The sequence below is a fragment of the Harpia harpyja genome, chromosome 4, assembly GCF_026419915.1.
Source record: "Harpia harpyja isolate bHarHar1 chromosome 4, bHarHar1 primary haplotype, whole genome shotgun sequence".
NCBI classification, from domain to species: Eukaryota; Metazoa; Chordata; class Aves; order Accipitriformes; family Accipitridae; genus Harpia; species Harpia harpyja.
Window position 1 is genome coordinate 39,727,288 of NC_068943.1, and position 19,995 is coordinate 39,747,282.

At 52.4% G+C, this 19,995-nt stretch overlaps 1 protein-coding gene across 7 annotated transcripts in view; it reads right to left on the bottom strand.

Annotated features, from left to right (window-relative positions):
* The window catches only part of KIRREL3 (kirre like nephrin family adhesion molecule 3), a 343,289-nt gene that overhangs the window by 15,292 nt on the left and 308,002 nt on the right, over positions 1–19,995 (bottom strand). For 5 of the 7 annotated variants that reach the window (XM_052786334.1, XM_052786337.1, XM_052786338.1 and 2 more), the window contains 6 exons: positions 12,135–12,283; positions 11,605–11,732; positions 8,611–8,737; positions 2,760–2,860; positions 2,446–2,644; positions 1,258–1,293 (listed from right to left, as the gene is read on the bottom strand). In XM_052786334.1, coding sequence (XP_052642294.1) covers positions 1,258–1,293; positions 2,446–2,644; positions 2,760–2,860; positions 8,611–8,737; positions 11,605–11,732; positions 12,135–12,283 — 740 coding nt within the window. The remainder of the gene's footprint in view (positions 1–1,257; positions 1,294–2,445; positions 2,645–2,759; positions 2,861–8,610; positions 8,738–11,604; positions 11,733–12,134; positions 12,284–19,995) is intronic. The other 2 variants (XM_052786336.1, XM_052786335.1) reach the window with 1 other exon arrangement.

Here is a 19,995-nt window from a genome sequence, read left to right on the forward strand (position 1 = left end):
GATTCAGTTGGTGGTTTATGCTGATGCTTTTCAGTTTCTGGCTTGCTCATGAATTTTCTGCCTGGGCCTGCTGGTCCCTTGATGTGTCACTTGTCACTCGAGAGGGGTCACTGGTGACACGAGTCACCACTGAGTCAATCGCCAAACCTGCTGAGAGTGCTCACCACTGTGGTGCGAGAATTCCCCCGGGGCCTCCGGTGAAAAGGCAAGTCCCCTTGAGTGCTCTGCAAGGCTGGAGCTGGAGCTCACGTAGCAGATGCTGGAGCTGGTTCCAGCTGCACCAAGGAGCTCATCCTAAAACCAGCATCCTCCAACACACCAGCTGAGCCACAGCAAGAAGAAACTGGGATTTTCTTCTCCGGGTGGCCTGAGGCCACTTGTTAGGCAGTGCTCCTACCAATGGAGGTAACTCGTCGTGGGATTTCTTTGGCTCTCCCAGGGGAATATGGAGCAAAAGGGTGAGGAGACAGGAGCCTGGGGTCCCTGGGAGTGCTTGCTGGCTCTCAGCTTTGGTGGAGTGGGATCTGTAATGCAGAGCTAAGCAAGAAGCAGGTAGTGATGGTGATGAAGGTGATGGAGAATCATGCAGGGAATGGGGTGGGGAAAGTGCCCTGGGCTCTCCTGGGCTGAAAACAAAGGTAAATGCAAAAGGGCAGTGGCAGGAACCAGCAGCTGGGACGGTAAACTGTGTCCCGAAGACAAGGGTGAGCTGATGAGGAGCAGTTTGGTGGCTACGTGCTCCCCCATGAACCCTGCTCTGGTGCAGAGGATGAGGAAGGCACAATGGCAGCACATCCCACAGCATCTGCCCAAACATCCATTCAGCCCTGCTCTGGCTGCTGGCTAGCACTCTCCCAAGATGCTGAGACAAGCTGATGTCTGCAAATAACCCCGGAAACTTGTACTTCTCCCTCTTTTTTGCCCCATAATAGCGCTTAAGTGGTCCCTTTCGCAGCACTTTAAAATGCGGCTGCATAATATTATCCCCCTCTCAGTGGCTGGGGAGCTGGGGCACAGAAAGGCAGCGTTGGTTTGCAGAGCGGGTCAGTGGCAAAGCAGAGACCGGACCACTCCAGCTTCTCAGTCCGTGCCCCACTCACTGCCCTGCAGCTTTTCTACACCCCTTCCTACCCTGCCCTGCCCTGCCCGGCCCTGCCTGCCCTGCCGAAAGCTGCCGGGCCAGGAGGACGCCGGGTCCTCAGGTGTGGTAATGGCTGGGGACAATTCACATTCACCGTCAGCTCATGATTTCCATACCTGCTTGAATACCAGCTCCTGATTTCATTTCCGTACCTGTTTGAAAATAAAGCAAGTGTCCACAGCCTTGCACAGCCCAAGCGCACACGTCAGTCTTCCTGAGCGCTCAGCCCTCTGTTCCGCTTTCTGCTCTGAGCACAGGGATGTCCCCATGAAGGGGATGTCCTCTGCCACCCTATGGCATCCTCAGCCACCCTACGGTGTCCCCCTGCCCAGGGCAGGGGTGTCCCCTTGCATCACCTAGCAGGGATGCTCGGATCTCAGATGCGGACTCGGCTGCGGACTCGGATGCTGTGGCGCCGGCTCCGACCCGGCTCGGCTTCCCGGCCACCCTCCGCCGGGACCCAGGCTTGCCGCTGAGCGCTCCCGCTGACTGGCAGACGACCTGGAAAAACCACTGGCTCTGTTTGCATTGGAAGAAGCCCAAGGCTAATTTTAAGGGGTTCATTTAGCTCTGATTTAATCTGGACGGCAGCCTTGCCTATAAATCACGGCTTAATGAGGACAATCCACCTGCCTGCCCTGGCATTTAATAAAATAGAAGAGAACTGGAGTCCCTCCAGGAGCTAAGGGTTCCTCACAAAAGCCATCTCCTTCCCTTGCTATGGAGAGCCCTGAGAGAGGAAATCCCCTGGCCATCCCCTGAGAATTGCTCGAGGTGCCTTTGAGGCTGGGTGGGTAAGCCCAGCCCTGCAAAACACGTGCTGGCATCGTGGCTGGTGGCCAGGACGGAGGGTTGCCACCAGCCCAAACGCCTTCCCCCCGCTCACTCCCATCACCGCGGAGCAGTGGGGTCTGGTAGGAGCAGCCATTCCTGTTTCTCCAAGGCTATAAATGATCTTCCAGCCTGTGGCAGCGGCATCACCTTGTGCCGTAGGGCAGGGAGTGAGGGGTGCAGGATTCACCTGTGCCCTCCACCTTCAGCAGGACAGGCAAAATGGGGCAATACCGTATCAAGCAGAGACTCTGCAGGGCTTGTCCCACCTCCTGACCCTCTGCCAGGACCAGGTACCTTAAGGATGCGATCCTACAGCTAGCACGGCCAGAGCATTTTCACCATCCTTCCGAATTTCCTCTTTGACAACCCAAGAGCTTTTCTGAGCACCTCCTGCCTCTCACAGCATCTCCCCACTCTTACAGCCCGGCCAGGTGCTAATTCCCGCTGCCCAGCTCCTCAGCGATGCCCACCTTGCTCTTTGAGCCGGATGATCTCCGTGTCTGAGCCGAAGCTGTTCCAGGCAGTGCAGTTGTAAATGGTTTGGAAATCGGCTCGGACGATGTTGCTGATGGTCAGCGTGGAGATAACGCCCTCATCTGTGCTGACCGTCTCCACCGTGTAGCGCCCGGAGGTCCCAGACTCCAGGACGTTCTCCTTCCAGGACCAAGCCTGCCAAGCAAGAAAGGGGTCAGCCCGGGGCAGGTGTGCCCACCGTAGGGCACCCTAAGGTGTGCAGGATACCCACTATGCCCCACGAGGTGCTGCCCCACGGGATGGTACTCACAATTCGGTCTGGCGGCGGGGTGCTGCGGATGAAGCACTTGATCTGCCCTTTCTGGCCGTGCAGGGCGTGCTGCGTCTGGGTGCTGGAGATGATGGGTGGCCCTGCAAGAGAGAGGAGAGGGATGCTGGTGTCTCACATGGGTGGCTGCAATACAAGGTACTGGTGGTACTGGGGGGGTGTTAGCAGAGGCACGGAGGGACACTGGGGTCCCTCTGTGACGGGGAGGGATGGAGCAACAGCTCCCTTGCCTCCTGTGATGCAGAGGGACAGAGAGTGGGGCTTTGCTTTTTGCTGGTTTTCTGCAAAGCTCCCACAAAGCACCAGTGCCTCCCCATCTCTGCTCCCACATCCCTGGCATTGGACCGTGACTAAATCACCCTGCAGGAATCTCCTGGGTGAACCCGGCCTCTGAGAAGGGCTCTCTGCTCCAGAAGCAAAGCAAGACCCCAGCCTACCTGGTGTTCCTCTTCTGTGCTCTCCCAGATTTGTTAAGCAACCATTACACTAATTGCTCCCCAGGTGCTTAAGGAAGCAGTAGGAGGGCAGGAGGCACTGACCGGCAGCCACCATCAGTGACCCTGCAATCAGCCTGCCCGATGCGGTGGAGAAATTTCCGCTGGAAAAGCCTTGGGACCCCATCAGCTGGGCTCTCCTGTGCCATTCGGATGCTGAAAGGAGCCCAGCCTGGCTGGGAAAGGCTCTCCCTGAGCAATATGAGGCCGAACGCACTGGCTGAGGCAGCTTGTGAAGGGCAATGTCCTTGTCTTCCCTTGGTGGACATCCTGAAGACATGGTTGGGAGAAAAGGGGTTGGAGAGGAGAGCACGGCTTGGTGGGATCAGCATGTCCCCCACACTTCCAACAGCCCTGAGGAGGGGACCTCCCCCTGAGGAACGGATCAACTCAAGGGATCCAGCACAAGAGCTGGGATCCTAATTGCTGTTTATTAGCCTCCTTAATTAAAGCAGATTTGCATTTCTATGAGTGGCTTACTGCTGGACGAAAAGAAAACAGCAATAAGCTGGGCTGCAGGCAGGCAGCACAGGGCAGGGAGAGGGAAGAGGCAGGGGCTGGCAGATCCCCCCCTGCCCCAGCTCGGCTATTTCAGATGTACAGTCTGGGTTGTCACTCCTGGGTTTGAGTTTGTCAGAAAACACAGTCTTGGCGTCATGCCCATCCATGCACACGTGTGGAGCGATGTGCACCACCATCGGGCTCCATACCGGCCATGCAAAGTGGAAGAGATGCAACAGGAGTTGCTACAAGAGGCCAACATACTGCTGGGGACAACCTCAGCTGGGTCTTGAGCCCAGGTCTCTGGGATGGTTGGAGTGGGAGAGCTTGCTGTGCTCATCCTCTCTCCCATCCTTTGTGGATTTGAGAAACTTTTCCCATTTTTTCAGCCCGCCTTGCCGCTGTTGTGTTCCTTTAAGAATAAAGTCTCAGGGATTTGGGGTAAAGTGGGGAGAAACAGATTTGCCCAGACTGATTCTCATCCAAATCGCCCATTTATGAATTTGCAGAATGCACAAAGATGTACCAAAATGCTAAATTCTTCACTCTGGTGCATTCATACATACAGTTGCCTACTGAAATTATCCCAGTAACACCTTCCTGCACCAAACCTTCACACTCCCCAAACACTTCCCGCTGAGATACAGCCCTATCCTACCTCCCCTATGATGTTCCAAGGTGAGATGCATGGAAAACTAGCTCCGTGAAGTGCATTTCACTGACCAGCGACCAGACACACAGTTCTGGCAGCTCAGAAAATTACTGCTGAAAGTGAGCTGCCATCAAAATTGGTAATAGCAGGAGCTGTGCGTGAAGGAGAAGGTCAGGACTTGTTTTGATGTAGTGGTCATAGCTGTATGTTAGTGGAAAAGACAAAAAAAGGCATTTTTGTCGTGGTTTTCTGCCCAAATGCTCTTCTTCAAGATGTTCTTCCAGGCACGCTCCCAAGGCGTGCATTCTCATTTATCCATCACTGAAAGCCCATCTTTCAGAAGTGCTGGCTGGGGTCTCGGGAGAGTTCGGTTGATTCCTTGCTTTGCCTCCCTTCAGGAGGATGCAGACGGCACCTTGCCTTTGTGAAATAGCTCTTTGCAAGCATGCCCGAGGTGGCAACGCCAGCTAGCCTTGGCCTTCACTCCCCACGTCTGGTGCAAGAGCAGAACTGTGCCGACAGCCAAGTGTGATGGGCAGATGGCCCTAAATGTGTGCTGGGGCTTTTTCCCCCTGGACGGGACATGCGATGGGGACCCATTTGGTCCCAACATCCTCCAAGGGTGGCACAAGGCATGCAGGATGAGCTTCTTGGCTAGCTAAACATGTGCTAGGTGATCCTCCTGCTCGCCTGCCCTGGTCACTGCTGAATCCCAAGCCAACAGAGGCAAGAGCAGCGATGGGATCTGCAGGCCAGGCCTAAATAATAATAAAAAGAAGCCGTCTTCTTTCTATTTCAATGGTTGTATGTTACTTATAAATTCTGGAAGAGCTCCAAGACTGGGTGACGCTAGAGAAAAATAGCTTAATAATCATTAAAAGGATCATTTTCCCCAAGGCGACTGGATTTTAAATGGCACAAATGCCAACGGCTTTGGGTTTTATTATTGCTTTAGGAGTTCAGAGTCGGAGGCTTATCATCATGATAATAGCGTATGACTAAAGACCATTTGTGAGATGAACATGCCCAGAAATAATGGCATGAAGTTGCAGCCTCTTCACATTTGGGGCCAGCGTTTGATTCTCCACCAGGCTCTGGCTCCTTATGAAAAAACTGCCAATCTCCGGCTTGGCATTCAGCGCTAAGTGTGAGACAGCCCACAGGCAGGAAAAAGGCTTTAAACAATGTTGCTATGGATATAAATGACGGAGCTATTGGTTGCAGTTATTTTTAGCATGCCGGTGCCAATTTATTTGTGCGGTCCTGGCGGCTTGCACAAAAGAGAAGGCAGCTTGCTGACTCGGGAGCCTTGGAGGAATGAAAAGATGGCCTTGACTTCTCCAGCCTGCTTGAGTCCACCTGAACTTTTCCTCCCAAGCCCTCGCAAAGTTGGAAATGGGTTGGCAGGAGAGGCCGGTTTAACTCCTTGTTTCCTGCAGAAGCCCTGGGCTGGCTCGTGCTGCCTGGAATTGCAAGGGACCATCCCAAGGTCTCCATCCACAAGCAGTGGTGGAGACATGCTTGGTGAAGCTCTCAACGGGCTGCTGCAGGCATGAGCTGAGGGGACACCATGATGTTCTTCTGACCAAGCAGTGCAGCAGGTCAGCCCCTGCTGTGCTCTCAGCTCTCTGGCAGGCTTGGCTTGCTTGTTGTGGTGAATCCCAGGCAAATTAAATCCTGAATTAGCCACCCAGGGTTGTCCAGCCCTTCTAACAAACGTCTTCTTGCAGAGCAAGACGGGCAGGGGTGGTGGTCCCTGCTCAGCAGCCCCTGCCAAGCCGGGACGATGCATTGACGGACTGTACCGCAGGCAATCCTGCTGTGAAGTTGATCTTGGGGTGCTTCTCCTACTGGGGTGGGAGCTTCAACCAGGCTTGTGTGCAGTCAGGAGCATCAAGAAGCTTTGGCTCATGCAGGGGCCATAAATCCGACTGCTGCTGATTTATGATGGCACCAACAGTTCCTCGCTTCCTTTTTGCCTCTGCTGCTCTGGCCCTGCCAAATGCTGCTTGTCTGCATAATCCTCCTTCCCCTTAACCAGACTTTGAATCATATCTGCTTCCTTTCAGGCTGGTGGCCTCACGCTTTGGCACAGGGATGGGCTGCCAGCCTCTCTCTGCAACTGCAGACCTGGCCGGCGAGGCTGCCGGTGGGGAGGGCAGTGAGACCCGATTGCAGGGAGGGCAGGAGGATGCTCTCCCACCCCAGCATCGTGCTGCCACAATTTGTGACTGTTTTGAGAGTGGATGGGCTGCTACAGGCAGGATTGCAGGCTCAGGCTGGGGCAGATGAAGATTCCTCAGTTGGGGTCCCTGTGCTTTCGGTGGGATGGATCAGCCCCTTCGAAGCCCGCGTGCACCGATCAGAGTCTATGCAGCTAGCCCAGAATAGACACTTCTAAATGCCTAATTTTACTGTGACGAATCCCAGCCCATGGAGAAAGGCACCTGGTAATACCAAGACAATTGTATCACCCTCTGGATTTAAAATCACTTGAAAATATGAGGCGTTCAACTTCCCTCTCAAATTACAGCAGAAAAGACTTTCAGCAGAATTCATTAGCTGGATTAGACACACCATGCCGTGCTACCGGAGCTGGAGGGCTGCTCCAGCTGCAGGACGGGCAGCCAAGCCCTGGGGCTTGGTGGATGTTGGACCTGGGGACGCTGCTCTGGTGCTTGCCCACCTTGGTTCTCCTAGCTTGGAGACCCAGGAGACCATATCGACTTGGAGGCGTGGGATTCTCCCTTGGTGTAGGGTTCAACGCCTGTGATGGCGTGTCCCAATGTTGTCACCTTGGGGTTGCACCGAACCCCAGCAGTGGATCCCCCAGCAGCACGTCCTGGTGGGATGGGATGCTGCAGGCAGTCGGCTCCCGGGAGATGCTCAAAGCTGAGCGGTGAACCTCACGGCACGGATTTCATTTGCTCCCCTGTCAGCTCTGCAAGGCGAAAAGCTTACGCTGCAAAGCTCTTGAGAGAGGCTTTTCTATGCTGCATGCTGCAAACGGCCCGGAGCCTGCCAAGTGCTTTGCTCTGTGTTCAAGGCGGCCACGTGCCTGGTAGGTGTCAGAAAAGGAGCAGGTTCTTTGTTTGTGCTAATTTGTTGCTTTGTTTTCCATGAGCTAGTTTAATTGTAATTAAAACCCAGCAGCCGCCAGGGAAGGAGCATGCAAGCACCGAGGAGCTGAGTTGAAGTCAAGGGAGTGGTTGATTTTCAGTTCCCTGCTGCGTTGCCCTTGGCTTCCACTTCTAGCATTATAGAATCATAGAATAGTTTGGGTTGGAAGGGACCTTTAAAGGTCATCTAGTCCAACCCCCCCTGCAATGAGCAGGGACATCTTCAACTATATCAGGTTGCTCAGAGCCCTGTCCAACCTGACCTTGAATGTTTCCAGGGATGGGGCACCTACCCAACTGCATTATCTGCATTTAAAATCAATGCTTGCCACTGCCTCTGCTGCTTCCCCACTTATTTTCTTCTCTTTGTGACAGTGAGCGGGGACTGAAGCCTGCCAGTTTGTCATGCAGGTGAGAGACAATGCAAAATTCATACTCTATTTCTCCTATTTGCAGCCTGCCTGGCTCTTTCCCTTCCATATTTAGGCTGAAATTTGTTACCGGCTGCTGCGGGGTCCTGGCCAGGTCATCATTAAACTCCAGAGCTCTGGGTGCGGGTCTGGGCCACATCCTGACACCGTGCTGGGTGAGCCCTAAGAAGCCGTGGAGGAGCTATATAGCACTGTTGCTTCGCACAGGTGTCCTCACGTGGGCTCTGAGAGAGTGATTAGGCTGCTGGTCTCGGATACAGGCTCGATTCCCAGCTCTCTGGATGTACAACAGAGACAACAGTGCTCTCCGACCTTGCAAGGGTTTTGCAAGATAAATCTATTAAAGATTTAAAGACGCCAGCTCCCAACTACTCAATAAACCCCTGTTGATAATAAGGAACCATGCAGGTCTTAGATAATGTTGGGGTTTTTTTGCTTTAACCCATGCGTCTCCAGGCAAATGAATGCAAAATCCAATTTACTCATGTTGCCTGCAGGGCAGGACCCTCCCTGATCCAACCGTGGGTAGGATTCGCTCTGGAAGTGAATATCCGAGGGGATAATTCAGCAATGTGAGCAACAGGAACAAAGCAATGAGACGGCAGGACGGAATAGCAATAGGAAAGCAAGAGGTACCGTTGACGGTGAGCATCACCTCCCGTTCCCCCGCGCCGACCCGCGGGACCACAGCTCGGCACACATATTTTCCAGCATCTTCCTGGCGGACGGACTTCAGGGTCAGCTTGTTCTCATTGCTCAAGACCTGGAAGAGAGGAGAGGGTTGCTTTTGGGAGGGCCGATGCGAAGTAGAACAAGAGACGTGTTACAAACTCCAGGGCAGCCTAGAGAAAATGAAGCGGATGAGCCCAAAGTCTTACGTGGCATGGAAATATCACTTATTGCTGTTGACCAAGGAATAAAGAAATGATCCAGTTTTGGGGGGGGAAATATAAGTCCTTTTCCTATTCATTTGAATTTTTACAAACACCAGTTTTGCAAGAAGTTCAAAACACAAGAAAAATTTTGGTAGCTGCAGTGACATAGCTGCCTTGTAACCCGGAGCAGAAAAGCCGTCGAGAGAACCAGGCTCCACACTTGCATTTCCACCTTTGCAGGTGCAGGGGAGGCTGCCAGGATTGACTCGGGCATTTCAAACCCAGAAGTGGTGGGAAACCAACCTGGAGAGCTGGCAGCCCCCTAGAAACCGGGTCTGGATAGCCAGGGAAATCTCAGCTGCTTTTAGCAAGCCCTCCCTACAGACCGGCTGCAACGTGGCTATCAGCCACATTGCCCTCCTGCCCCAGCAGTACAATTAGCAGCTTTATTAAACCTTGAAAATTGCTGAAGCAGAGCGATCTGGCTGAGGCTGTCAGCAGTATCCCGGCACTGGTGGTATTTAAAAAAACATGGCAGTTCTACAACAAATAGCGGCTTTCGGAGCAATGCGTTTCCGTGCTGGAAACGTGTGTGTGGGAGCTAATTCCTCCCAGTTGCCCTTGCCTCTCTCCCCCAGGACTTTTTGCAGGCTGGGGCCAGCCCATCACCTCTCCTCCTTCCAGCACCTGCTTGCTTGGTGAGCCCCCGGCTCTGCTGGTTGCTGCTCCCACAGCTGATGCCTGCAGAAATTAGTGCTCATGCAAAGCCCTGAGTGATGGTTGGACATGGATCTGGGTCTCCCTGTAGCAAGAAGATGGGGGTCTCACCCCTAATGTGGCATGAGGAAGAGGCACAGAGTTTCAGATCCCTTTTAAACCCACTGTTTTAGCATCAGTTACAAAGATATCCATGCAAATGCCTGTGCTTACTTGGCCTCACCCTCACTTCGGTCTCTGATTTGTTTCCTTCTGGGAAAGTAGAAGGATAGAAGGCAATCCTGTGGGACCTCGACCTGGCTCTGAAAGCAGAGGGGCTGGGAAAAAAAGCAGCCCTGATCCCACATCCCACTGCGACGGCTGGCCACTGATGGGCTTTACAAAGCAGCATCCCCTCGGGGGAGATGGAGGCGGCTCTGCTGACCAGTGCAAGCATCTCTGCTGGGTTAAAAGAGCCGGTGGGTCTGTCCTGATGCCCTGAGATGCTCCAAGCCAGCACAAGTCAGCTAGAGGGAGCCAAATAAAAAGGGAGAAGGCTGCTCTGCCTGCGTGCTGCCTGCGTGCTGCCAGTTAGCGCAGGCAAGCCCTGATGTGTGGCTGCGGCTGGAGGGTGAGGGTCAGGAAGCCCTCATCCTCGCTGTGCGTGGCTTCTTTCAACCATCCTGCACACTCCAGCGGCTTTGAGAAAATGAAATGGGAGTCTATGGTGCGAGAGCATTGCCTATAATGATAATAATCCAGAGAAACAATGACTGCAGCTGTGGGATGGGAAACCACCCAGGGATTATTGACCCACTGGGATTCCTTAGCTGATTCGAGCCATCAGCTCTCCCAAGTCTATAATTACCTCCCAGGAGATGGCCTTCGCCGAGGTCATTATGGTTTGGAAAAAATACCCCAGCAGTTAATGCCTCAATGTCTGCTCCCCTCCTCCGTCTGTGCCTGGTGAGCGGAGTTCAGGAGAGCGACTCGGCCCGTTCATCTCACTCCCGTGTGAGTCCAGCTCTCTGATAATACCTAGGCTTGAGCTGCGTAAGTCAGCGTTGCCTCATCAACTTCAGGACGCATCTGCCCAGACGAAGCTGAAAGATGCTTTTCAAACCCAAACCTGCGTGTGCCTTCTGGATGAGTTTCACATCTCAGCCCTCCTTTAGCTTCTTAACGTGGCTTTGCTCAGCCCTCCTGTCTGTAAAGAGGGGATGAGAGTATCTCACGCCTCCCTGGGCTGACTGAGCCGCGATTAATATTTGCAAAGCTCCTTTCACTTTTCAGGACAAAAGAGACGTGGAGAAGTCTGCCGGGCCAGGTCTAGACTCCCCCCACTTGAGCAGGCTCCAGCCCACAGTGGAGGCGAGCTGACGTGAACGCATCAGGTTGTGAACTCACAGGTCTGGAGGCCAGAAAGGACCATGCCAGAAAGGACCACATGCAGGTGATTTGCAGAAGCGCTACCTGTCAGCGAGAGGTTAAGTGATGCTCTGGCCTCTATTCAACCCTTACGCCCATCATCACGGGAACCGATTCTCCTTCTATTAGGACTCCTTCGCAAACATCTGCGGGCGAGAGCTGCGTGCGCTCTGGAAGGTGGCTCTGCTAGGACTCAATGGGGCAGGGTCAGACAACCCGCTGCCTCGATTCCTCTGCGGCAGTGATGGCGGTGATTTTCAGCAGTCTGGTTTTCCCTTTGCCTCTCCCAAACGGGACTCCAGGCCTGACTTTCCAGCCTGCCATCTAAATGCCTCGTGGATTCACACACGCTTTCATCCAATATATTACAAAGGCAATAAAGCCTTTACTGCTTAATGCACTTCTCTGGACTAACCGGGGACACTCGCCGCAGCCTTGCAGACCTGCAGCCTGGGGCCACTGCTCTGCAATGTCACGTTGTCCCCTGCATTTGGAGGAGCCTTGCAGGTCCAGCATTTGGCCAGCCAGGAGCTCCCAGCCTATAGGTATGGGCTTTGCTCCATGGGGAACATCACGCAGCACCTCAAGCCCTGAATGTGCCATTCTCCACCGCCCCGGCAGCAATTCTTACCACGCCTGAGCCTCGCTTCATCCAGACGATGGTGAGAGACGGGTTCCCAGTCCAAGCGCAGTTGAAGACTGCATCCGAGCCCAGGTCAACGAGGAGGGACTGCGGTTCTGTTGCCATCCTGGGCCCAACTGCACAGAGGAGACCAGAGTTATTCCCAGTGATGGGCTGTGTCAGCCAGAAACTCTCAAACCAAAGAGGTCACTGTGTCAGAGGAAGCAGTGGTAGGTCTTGATGGACCTACAGGTCACAGCCACGTAAGACCCCCAAATAAAGAAGAGCCTGAGATAGGTGCCTGCTGCAACCCCAGAATGACCAGCTCCCTGAGGACCACCATCATGAGCGGTGCACTTGTCAGACCGGAGGAAATCATGGCTCCCCCCACCAGAGCATTTACAAAGTCTGAGCTGCAAGAGAGCCCAGCAAGTCCTGGTCACCCCGGGCAAGTCAGATCTAGCCATGACCCCTTCCCGTTAATTTTCAGCAGCTCTGCTAGCCCTGCTAAGCCAGTCTCAAGCTGACAGATTACTTACAGTAGACGTCCACGGTCCTGCTGATGTTTGTGCTGCCCAGCGCGTTGGTGACCTCGCAGGAGACGGGCTCGAAGAAGAAGGTGTGGTCCACGATGGTTTCGTAGAAGTCACCGGATGCTTCCTTTATAACCTGGCCTTTTTTTGCCCACCTGTTGAAGAAGAAAGAGCATCATCATGGTGCTGTTACGCGTCCCTTGCCTTTTACATGTGTGTGATGGTGGAGACTTGCTCACCCAGCACACAGGTTGTAGTGCTGGGGGGTAGCAGCCCATAGGATCTCTGCTGCTGCCCTTGAATTTAGGAGGGACGTGCACTTGTCCTCGGCATCATCCGCATCATCCCTACGTCATTGCCCAGGATGTAGGGTTATAACCATGGGTTTTGGAGGTGACACCAAAGCGATGTATACGTACATCCCTACTGAAACCTTTCCAAAATAAACCAAAATTGCTATTTCCCTGTGAAAGGCTGTTTCACTGGAAATACACCTCATTCCTTAGGATTGTGGGGCATGAGTGGAAGACCTCAATGATAGGAGTGATGGGACATGGAGGGTCTCTGCTGATGGAGAACCATGGTGCCAGTAGAGCAGTCCCTTTCCGAATGCTTGCCAACCAACACTGCTGGTCCTTCCACATCAAAACCACTAAAAACCTTTTCAGCTTCCCCCCACTTTCACCCTTTTCTTCTTTTTTTCTCCAATCAAAGAGAACTTTATCCCTTTAAGGCAGCTGAAATAACATTACCCTGAAAAGCCAAGCTGGCATTTGCAACACTGCAACTTGCAAATTGTCTTGGAGAACAAGCTGTCAACTCAGCACTTGAATTAAGCCGCTGTTTGCCAAACAATGAGCAAATGTGACCTAATGGGGCACCATCTGGCAACCTGCCACTCTGGAGCGGGTGGGAAAGACAGGAGATGCTGTCAAGCTGGTGTGAAACTCCAGCCGCTCTTTGGGGGAAGGGAAAGAAATCATAGGCAGCAGCCTGGGAAAAAAAATACAGTAATCCTCCCAAAACAACTGACAGGTAAATTAGAGGGAAGAGGATTTCCCTGAGGAATCTCTGCCTCTGTTGTCTCAGGGCTGCTCTCCTCTGGTTGCGTTGGATGGGTTGGGATGTTTGGGTTGGGGAAAGATGCAGGCACTGTGAGCTGGACTTGCCCCATCCGGCGCTGGAGAAACGAGCCATGGATGCTGCTTCCCATGGGGGGTCGGTGGGGTGGTTTTGGGGAAGCTGTCCCCTTCAAGGCAAAGAGCAGCTGCTCGTGGTCCTCCCACGGGTCTCCTGCTCCTGCCTTTACTGCTCTCCTCTGCTCATCCCCACTGCTCTGCTATGGGTTCCCCTTGCTTTAATGCCAGACTCGTGCTGCCCCAAAGGCAACCAAAGACAACTGGAGCTACAGTGAACTCATACAGAGGGTCTGTAGGCACGGACGGCTTCTCCAAGTGCCTCCGTGGGGCTGGAGCGAGAGTGAAACGCTGGTCCGTGGCAGGCTGGAAAACGCTCTGACCGTGCAGCTAGAGCAAATTCCCCTGGCGCCTGCTAATGTGAACCTAATTGAATCAGGACAGCTGACCTGCAAGGCTTCACCCACCATCTGATGACACAAGCATTTTGAAAGAGATGTATTAGCGGTACAGATGTAAGCTGATTTGTATGCACTTATCTGCTCTCTCATTTCATTTATCTTTGCAACTCTAACAGATGCTGACTGGCCACTTCAGCTTCCCTACCCTCCCTTCCTCCCTGGACTCCCCCTTCAATAATTAATCAAGAGACGCCACTTTTATTTCTAGGGCTGCGCTTCGTGTGTTAATGAGGGAGTTTCCTTGTATGGAAAAACCAGCACAAGCAACACCTGCCAGGTGCTGCTCCAAAGGTTTGAATGGTCAATGATGCTTTGGTGATGCCTTTCTCCTTCCAGAGGGAACTGCGACCCAAGCCAAGGGGCTTGCGAGAAGTCAGCCAGCAAGGCTGAGCTCAGCATCATGCTTCCCTGCCTCCTGCTGGGATGTGCCTTGCCCTGCTGCCTCCCTGCTGCAGGAAGGATGCTGCCCATCATGGAGAGCATCTACCAGTGCTGCAGCAGCAGCTTGTCCCTTGGGATGCTCCTTCTCCCCGGGCTGCGGCAGAAGAGAGCCGGGGGGATCTGCCAGAGCCCCGGTATCTCATCCCTGAAGCTTTGCACAGGTTGTGGGGTGAAGAAGAGACACGTCCTTATTGCCTCCTGTTTGGTTTGCTGGTCAAAAAGGCTTAAAGTCTGAACACTTGATGAAAGAAAGCAAGGAAGGAAGGAAGGTAGAAAGCTAGAGGGACAGGGAAACTTCAACTGGTGAACGTGGAAATACCCTGTGCTTTTTGCCAGGAGTATTTCTGCTCTGTTAAGCTCCTTTTACAACTTTGTCCCCATAGAGGCTGTCAGCCACAAGCAGATTTCCAGCCTCTGAAGGGTCTTGTTCTGCTACTCTGGTGCTCAAGGGAGGCACCAGATGCCATTTCCTTGCAGCAGTCAATGGGACGGGGTGAGTGCGGCACCAAACCTGTGGGGGAATCCAGCGCTTCTCTTGCGCCTGGCACTTTCCTGGTTATTTTGCACAAAACCACCTTCCCTGCTCTGCAAAGGACAGGAAAGAGGTTTCAAGATGAGGATAAAAGTGACTTGTGAGCTCCCTGGGTCATGTCCTTGCAGCCTGCCTGCAGCTCCTCCTCCCAGCAGAGGCGTGGAGGGCACCAGGGTTTGGAAATCAGGTGGAGAAGTGTCTGGAGGTGGGTTTGAGCTGGGCAGACTTCAGCTGAGATCCTCCTGGATGTTGCAAAAGAAAACAAAACAGAGGGCAAGGTTTCCAAGAGTTGTTCGACTTTGCAGTGGCTTGGGAAAACACACACCAACAACTGTGGCACGGTGCTTCATGTATTTGTTCAAAACTGATCGCTTCCGCAAAACTGGATTTCCCGTGCGCAGAGATGTGTCACAAACAGCAATTTTTCGTGCTTCAGCAGAGATCAAGGTTCTCGCTCCAGTTTTCCAAGGCTTAACACTGCTAAATCAATGTGGCTGAACAAGCAGTATAGATCTTTTATAATGTCAAATTGTTTTTTAATAACGACAGCTGATAACCCTCTTGTAAAGCTTCCCGCGATGTGCTTGTGGACAGCCAGAAGGCAAGTTACTCATGTTTTTAACAAGCCCATAACATGTCTTACTCACCTATAAACCTTTCAGTAATTATTTATAAACAGAATCTGAATAAAATGGAGGCGAGAAGATGCGGAGGATGCTCCAGCAGTCCTGTCCACCACCTCCACTGCTTTGGCTCTTCATGATTTCTTCCTAATGTCTCACCAGCCTTATTACATCGAGCCTGGCTCCCAGCCAGCACTCCTTGTCCTACCACCCTTGAGAGCAGGGGCTTCTTTCATTTATATTGTTACCTTGAAGCTATTTATAGATTGCAAACCTGTTGCCCAGGGTCTTTTCCAGACTATATAAATTTACCTCCTTTAGTCTCTCATATGACTTAGCCGCTAACTCACCTGTCATTTTTTGCTGCTGGTTTTCTTCCTAAGCCAAATCATATTGCAGGGGCTGCAGGGACAGGTCTGTGCAGGGGGAGCACAGCATCGTTGTGTCCCCCCCCCGCTCTGAGCCTGCCCCAGGAGAGGGGTGAGGCTCTGCCCTTGGGGATCCTGCCCAAAGGACCTGTTCCTATGATTCCCTTGGGCTCTCCACGCTGAAGGTTAGCACAGCAGAGGGGATGCCACGGGACCCATCCTCCCTCCCTGCGCTTCTCGGGTGGTCCCCATGGGGTGACAGTGGCAGCATCACTGTGAGATGCCTTCACTGTCTGCTCTCTATGCCCAACAGGCACCTTTTGAGGACCTAGCTCCAAATTCACCACTTCTTCCCACTATCCCATGTCGTATGGCCAATGCAGACCTAGTATCCTATCTGCTGCTGTTCCTCATTCCCTCAGGCTTTGCACATTTTCTCATCTTCCTTTCTCTTCACCAAGCACCATCTCAGCCTGTTTCCCCAGACAGGCATTTCTTCCCCTCTGGTCTGAGTTTCACTTTGTTACTTCCTTCCCCGTATTTCTAACCTGCGTTTGTTTTCCTCTGGCCTCTCTGGATGGAGTGCCCAGTGCCTCCCAATTCAATGTCTTCTGGAAATTGAATCGGCCAGGCTGATGGAGGAAAACAAATTTCAACCAGGAAACAGATATTTCGATCCAAGCTTCAAAGGGGTTATTACAGACAGCAATGAAAAAACAGTCATTAAAGAATAATAAGAAAAAAACCTGTACTGGGTCCTTTTAACACTTAAAGATAAGAGGGCGGGGGGCACTTTTCTAAAGCAACATGCTCCAGGGAAATATTATTTTTCTGACTCCATTGATTGCTTCCCAGCTAAGAGTGCACACAAGCAAATAAGAAAGGACCGTTTGGGATATGTTAGCTCACAAACAATGCCGTGGCTTTGTTTCAGTTTTCATACATCTGTGATTCTTCAGCGACCTGCTCAGGTTTCTGAACGAAACCTGCCGAAAGCTGGGATGAAGCTCCTGTGCTTCCTCCCAGGATCTCAGTGGAAGATGCTCAGCTGAGTCTTCTGCACAAGGGGTTTTTACCCAGCAGCTCCATCACTTCCCCCCAAGGACCCTGCTTCTGGCTGGGCTTCCAGGCTCGTGGAGCCCATGAAGAGCTAACCGTGTTTGCAACAAGAGCGTGACGTGCGCTGTAGAGCATCGGGATGTAGAGGAGCATTGCTAGCGAGCACTTCATCTGCCTGAGCGCTGCCCAAGCTCGCTGTAACAAATAAATTCCTCTGTCTGCGGTACAAGGTCTTGTAATTCTTCAACAAACAGCATGTGTGAACAAGCTATTTACTTTACAGCCCTGTGAAGGCTGTAGGACTCGTACACACTCTTCTTTATAAAGCTCCTCATCAGGCCAGGGCTCTCTCCAGCATCTCCCAGCAGCACAGGAACAACCGGAGGGCATCACTAGCACCCACCCTGCAGCACAGGGATGCTGGGGCTTTCTGAACTCTATAATGCCCCATCAAGCACTACTTAAATCCATATTGCAGGCCACGTGGATCGTTGCTAAGGAGGTTTTTTTGCAGTTGCCAGCAGCACACGCACTCCTCAAACCAGACCTCCCAGCAGATCGGCTGCTCTGATGGCGTGTAACCCAGGGAAGTGGAGTGTATCATTATTTTTAATTAACAATGCAAAATAAAGCAGTTGCTTGCCATATAAATTGTGTTTACTAAGAATGACTTAAAATAGATAAATATTTTCTTGGACGCATTTTAATTGCTTAATAAAAGTACCAAGAACACCCACAAATACCTTAAATAAATGCATGGCTCACGGAATGAATTAATTAACATTTCATTCCTGGGAATGGCTATTAATTGCTACAAATTGCTCAGAGAATGGGTTTTGTTGCTTTATTGCCAGCAGTACCTTCAATTCTAGTGCCATAACGTGGCAGTCCCCTCTCATCCTCAGACAGGAGCTGTCTCCATGTGTGATGGCTGCCAGTGGGATGCTGTGAGCACCACCCTGCATCCCTCCACTGCCCCCGTAACCCTGGCATCCTCCATGGGGAGGAGCTGATGGAGAAGGATGGTGTTTCATGGATGATGTGCTGGCATCCCTTGGAGGTCCGAGATGGGCAAGGACAGCAGGTGACTTGTGCTGGCAGCTCCATGTTTGCAGAGCATCTCCCACGAGTGACATTTCTTGTGAGAAATGATGGACTGAGCAACACAGCCCGAGCAGTGTCACACTACCCCCCCTGCATGGCTCTGGCGTGATGCATCACGCAAATTATTTCTTTATTAAGAGTAAATTTCCATAATGGTGATCTATGGGTTTATTCCTCTTCTCCTGCCTGCTCCCTCCCTAATGAAGACGTGTGGGCCCTGTGTGGTTCCTCAGCCGCATGTCTGCCGTCCTCCCTCCGTGCCGGTGCAGCGGGTTAATTTATCAGCCGGCGCAGGCGATAAGCAATCTTTCTGCCATCTAAATTACAAGACTGGGCCTTCCAGCTTGGGGTTTGATCAAGCTGGGTAGGGCAGAGCCCTGAGCAAAGCACTGAGCATCCTTGCTGACGGATGGCCGGTCCTTGAGCATGCAGGCTGGGGGAGCAAAGACGATGGTACCCACCATACTCAAGGAAAGGCTTCCAAGCCTCCAGCTCCCATCCTGACAAACCTCCATCCATGCGTGGCTGCTGCAGCAATGGCCTCTTTCCAAACCTCTCCATCCCCGACGCAGGCATCTTGGCTCCACCGCAAAGTGAACCCCAGGTCCTAAGGGTGGAGATGCTGCACCTCGGAGTGGAGATGCCAACTTTGCTAATCTCCCCCCGCCTATTTTTTTTCCTATGTGGCTTTTCTTCAGAAACAAATAAACAGCGAGAAAGATTGCAACCTTCTCCCAAATTTCAAGAGTTCAGACTTGAATCCCAGACAAGGACATGTTTGGTGTCTGATTGCGCTTGCTGCGATACACCAGTTGCCGCTACTGGGGTTTGATTGTTTTTAAACACTCTGGGGTTTGATGATAATAATAACACCTCACTGTGCAGAAGAAAACTCTGGCTTGATTTCCTCTCTAATCTCAAGCCAGGAGGCCGGCGACGAGCCTGATTGCTCATCAAACTGCAGTCTTTAAGGCAGGTGCCTGTCTTTGGTGCACTGGTTTTGCATCTCTTCCTTGCCATCAGCAGGTCCCATGGGTGGGAAGAATCAGGAAGGGGCTACTTAGAGCTCCCCAAATCACTCCTGAAAATGTGCAACAGGAGTCCAGCTCTCCAGAGAGCATCAGGCTACCGGAGCAGAGATGGGCAGGAACACCTTGGGGCCAAGTCTGTGCTGCCCACAGCGTGGGATTCTGGAGATACCAGGGCGAGAAGGTTTCTCTCTCCCAGATGGCACGATTAAAGCTGTGTCACTAGCACAGCCTGTACAAGCTGCGGTTCATTTTGGTGAAAAAACCATCAAAATAGCCTTTCGCTTAGCACAGTGATCAGAACAAATTGAAGCAGAGGGGAAGAAGTAAAAAAAGCTGTTACCTTGGTCGATGACTTGACTGATCAACCGTTGTAAATAGTTAAAGCCAGCTGATGAGCCGTGCAGATCATCAATGGCATAATGCTACGCACTGGAGCCCCAGGACTGGGCACGACTGGGGTTTGCAGCTGGTGCTGCATGTACCTCTGTGCATGCTAGAGATGCAAGGTGGCCATGGACCCCATGGGTGGCTTGGCCGGGGGATGGTGAGAATTAATACCTGCTTGGTGCACGTGCACCCCATGCTGGACCGCGTGCCTGCGTCGCTGATATTCGCAGCGCTGCGGGGCAGACCGTTGAGGATTATGGACACCGGTGTTTGCAGCAGGGACGTGTTGGCCAAAGTACAGCCCACTGTGCCCCCCGGCTCCTTCTCTGCGCAAGGGGCTGGTAAGGATGCTCATCCCCCCGGAAGGAAACCAGAGACGTGCTGATGGAAAAGCTGTTACTATTTCAAAGGAAAAGCACAAAACTTCACCGGCTGGGTGATTCCTTCTGCAAATCGAGCTGTTTCCTTGGCAGATCAAAACAAAATGCAGATGCTTTAGATCTGGCGCTCTTTTAATCCTGCTGTTTAAAATCCCCCCTCCTCCTCCACCCCCTCACACAAGAGGGCTGTGCACCAATCCTGTCCCCATTAATCCCTCTTTCGGCGCTTCTCTTGCCACGATGGATGCTTTTCTGCCCCTCCCCTTTCACAAGTCCACCATCTTTTGCAATAACTCCTCTCCCCTCCTTAAATCCTTTGCCCCAGAGTCATGGGATTGTCCTGGG